Source organism: Protobothrops mucrosquamatus, unplaced genomic scaffold (genome assembly GCF_001527695.2).
Source record: "Protobothrops mucrosquamatus isolate PMUCROS unplaced genomic scaffold, P.Mucros_1.0 scaffold_213, whole genome shotgun sequence".
Lineage (NCBI taxonomy): Eukaryota > Metazoa > Chordata > Lepidosauria > Squamata > Viperidae > Protobothrops > Protobothrops mucrosquamatus.
The window spans coordinates 1,846,147-1,850,129 of NW_015386289.1; the positions used below are offsets into that span (position 1 = coordinate 1,846,147).

Consider the following 3,983-nt stretch of genomic DNA (forward strand, 5'->3'; position numbering starts at 1 on the left):
ATCGGCTGCTCCCGAGACTGCAGGCTGGGCGTTTCTGGAAAAGCCCGCCAAGGAGATGTATTGGGGAACGTAGTTGCTTGCATAGATTTAGAGGTGGGATTTCTTAATTTTGTATTGGGGAATTGTTACGTATGTCTTCAGACTTGGTTTCATTTTTGACGGGCTGATACTTTGTAACTAATAAACATGTTCTTTGAGGAATTTCCAAGCCTTGGAGTTCTGCTTTATTTGTCTCTGTCTGTCAGAACCTTGGCAGGCACTCTGCTACCTCATGCTGGTTATCAGATGGCATTGAAGGCCGATGGATAGATACCATATTTACAGCAAGAAATCAATATTATTATTATTGCTATGATTTTCTGTCATGAAAGGTCACTGGGGATGGTTTGGTAATGTTAGTTCAACAGAAAGGAAGAGGTGAGTTTTGGTGCTCATTTTTAACAGAACTAAATAAATCAAATTGTCTTGCTTATGATTTAGTATTGTGCCACCAAATTATAATGTGATAAGGAGTAGGAGCAATCAAGCTGTGAAGATTCCGTTGAAGACTTGTACTAAGATTTATTACAATCCTTCCAAAATATTTACTATAATTCAATAATTATTTGGTGATTTCTTTTCTTCAAAATCAATGTTGCCCTGTGCAAACAAGCACGATGTTTAGCAAATAATTTTCTAGTAATTAAATTGCAACAAGTATTTTTTAAAAATTACTTTATACACATTTAATATGAAAAGTTTAAAACCAAATGTCTACTTACTGGGAAAAGTTCAAAAACAAAATTTAAGAAATCCAGTGACCTGTAAATAAAGCCAAGTATATGATATTTGCAGCATGCAAATGAACTTTAACCACATCCCCCAACTAAGAACCAAATATATGCTGACGCACAAACCAAAAAATTGATCAACGAAGTGCTTTAATGGATATTTCATTAAAGTCAGTAATAGTAATCCTTTTGCCCCTCACATCAGAGTCTCTTAATTATCACCTTGTTTTCTCTGTCCTTTCATTCACTGCAAAGAGATACTTCCCATCCACTTATTTGAGCTAAATTTTACTTCATCATTCTTTTCTACAGGTCCTTCCCATGTGCATTTAAATAGAAAACACCTTTTATCTTATTGTTTTGTTATGACTGGTTTGAGGAAACTACTAGGACACAGTGATTCTTTGTGGAAATAGGCTTAGGGATAACCAAATTCTATTGTTTACATGCTGTATTTCATTCCCCAATGGAGAGGTTTGACTTGAGCAAACTGTCAACATAAGCAAAACATAAGCAAGAGTCAAAATTATTAAGGGAAATAAGGGAAAAGCCCGGAGAAGAGAGAGAAAATCGATTAAGAATGAAGTAGCTACTGTGGGAAAAAATAAATGGAAAGCAAGGTTAAGAGGGAGAAAAAGAATGAGAGAGTAATGGGGATTAACTTGAATAAAAGTTGAATGTGTGTATTTCCATTGAAATCTGTCAAATATCACAGACATCAGCAGGGGAATTTTTGGATAATTTGCCGTTGTTATTTTCTTATGAGAACAGTTGAAATGTAATGGCTTGTTTTGGTAAGATAAATCCTGACATGTTATTCGTATGTTTGTACAGCCTCTTCTGCAAGATCACCCTATGAGTTTATCTTTCCAGGACTTCTGTTGGTTTGCCTTTGAAAGAACATTGTAGAGAAAAAGGTACTCTTAGGAAGAAATCTGAATATTTCAAAAGGAAAAATGCCACACTTTGCATTTTGAGTGGTAGTTTAATGCAGGGGTCTTCAAACTCAGCCACTTTATGACTCATGGACTTCAACTCCCAGAATTCCTCAGCCAGGCACACTGCTTTTAAATTAAGAGTGAGCAAGGTTTTTCAAGCTAAGTATTGCAGTTGATTGTAGAGAAGCAGGTAAAGGAGTGCCCTCTCAAAAGTGGTTGGGGCCAAAAGAATAATTGTTCATGACTCAATTAAAAGAAAAATTAGATTAAAATAATTTAAATTAATTTAAATTAACTGTAAATTAAATTAAAATTAAAATTAAATTAAATTTGAAATGAAGTATAGTTAGGACAATGTTAGATGACAATCTCTAATTGATGGGACCTAGAACATGCCTCTCTTATCTGATCTAATGAGATGGTAGACACCCTGGCCCCATATCATGAATGGCTTTTTAGATGATAATTATCACTTTCAACTATATCCAGGAACAAATTTGGAACCAGTGCAGTTTGTGGAGCAGATGTGTAACAAAAAGCCTCCCATAATTGCCCAGATTATTGCATTCTGGAAATAACTGAAGCTTCTGGATGTTCTTTAGGGATAGCCGTATGTAGAGTGCCTTGCATTAATTTACTCAGAAGGTGACCAAAGCATAAATTATTATATACTGTACCACTTAATCCAGGAAGAAGCATAAGAGGTGCATAACATTAAGCTGTGCAAAGGTCCCCCCAGGCCATGGCTGCTGTTCAAACAGGAACTGTGCATTGAGGAGGACACGAAAGTTGCATATTGGTTTTGTCTTGAGTAGTGCAGCCCCATCCAGAACTATGGAGGGGAAATCAGCAGAACCAGGAGGCCCTGATACCCAAAGCCACAGTCTCTTGCTAGAGTTGATCTAAAGCCTTTTCATCCTATACAGATGCTGTTCATTCCCATTAGGACCCCTATGGCCTCTAGGCACTAAAACCCAATCTCTTCAATGTCATTTGGCTGTCTGGAGACAGAGACATAAAACTGAATGTCATAGTACATTGATGATACCTCACCCCATGCCATTGAATGACCTCACCCAGAGTTTTCATGTAGATCAGGGGTGTCAAACTGCCGGCCTGTGGGCCGGATGCATCATAACAAAACCGCACCCACCCCATTGCCAGCAATGGCAAAAAAGTTGCGATATGTCGCGACATGTCATGTGACATTGCGAGTTTGACACCCCTGATGTAGATGGTAGTGGAGAGTGAGTCAAGCCCTGAGGGACCCCATATGAAAGGCCATGGGCAGACTTCTCCTGTCATCCATCAGCCTTTTGAGGTAGACCAAATAGAAAGCCAAAGGTATAAATGCAGCTACTACTTTCACTATATGATTACAATACACAATCTTGCATATATGAATATGCATCTCCTCTCACTCTTTATCTTTGTGAGAACGAGGGAGGGTCAAGTCTAAAATACTTTCTCAAACAACATTTTTGCTTTGCATTCAAATTTATTTTATCTGATGTTATGTTGGTTGTGGTTCTTCCTGTTCCTCAGGCTTATTCACATAACCTCTTATATCATCACACTGACTGGAACTGACCCTAGAAATGGAAGGAAATACCAGCATAATACTATGCCCCAACTCTAGCCAGGGAATCAGATGGATATCATGGTCAATGGTATCAATGTCATCACATAAAAGCCACAAATTAAGTGAGTAGGCACAAATTCTGTACATCATAGTGACATTTGTTTGATGATGTCTCTGTCCATATATCATTATTTTGTTGACATCACAATTTGCTGCACACATTCCTGAACAGGGGTCTAGGAGCTACAGACAAGTTATCCTGACTCTTTTTTTTCAGAATGAAAATGTCAGTTAATTTCTGAAATTTTCCACTTGCCTCCCCCGTTATCTTTTTCACCTCCACCGCCCCTTGTCAGAGAACTGCAGAACTTGGTCTCCGCAATGACTGAGATGTTTCAATCGTTTGATGTTAAATTTCAAAATAGATGTGATCAAGTGATGCTACAACAACAGGACTTATTACAACAACAAGATTTATCACAGAAACAGGAGGGTTTTTGCTTGAATGCTACAATTGCTTCTCAAGACCTGGTTGAACAAGTGGATGCGGTGGTAGTTGATGAAAGCTATCCACACCCTGAAGGGGCCATATTAGAACCTTACATTGACTTTTTAAAAACGAACAAAATTGTGGAACAAGGAATAATAGAAGAGAGACTGAGTAACCCTGAACAGGCTTTTATATATCAAGAT

General features: G+C 37.8%; 1 protein-coding gene across 1 annotated transcript in view; it reads right to left on the minus strand.

Moving 5' to 3' along the window:
• Positions 1–3,983, minus strand: part of CFAP61 (cilia and flagella associated protein 61) — a 140,449-nt gene that overhangs the window by 97,693 nt on the left and 38,773 nt on the right. The window contains exon 13 of the mRNA XM_029286400.1: positions 762–801. Coding sequence (XP_029142233.1) covers positions 762–801 — 40 coding nt within the window. The remainder of the gene's footprint in view (positions 1–761; positions 802–3,983) is intronic.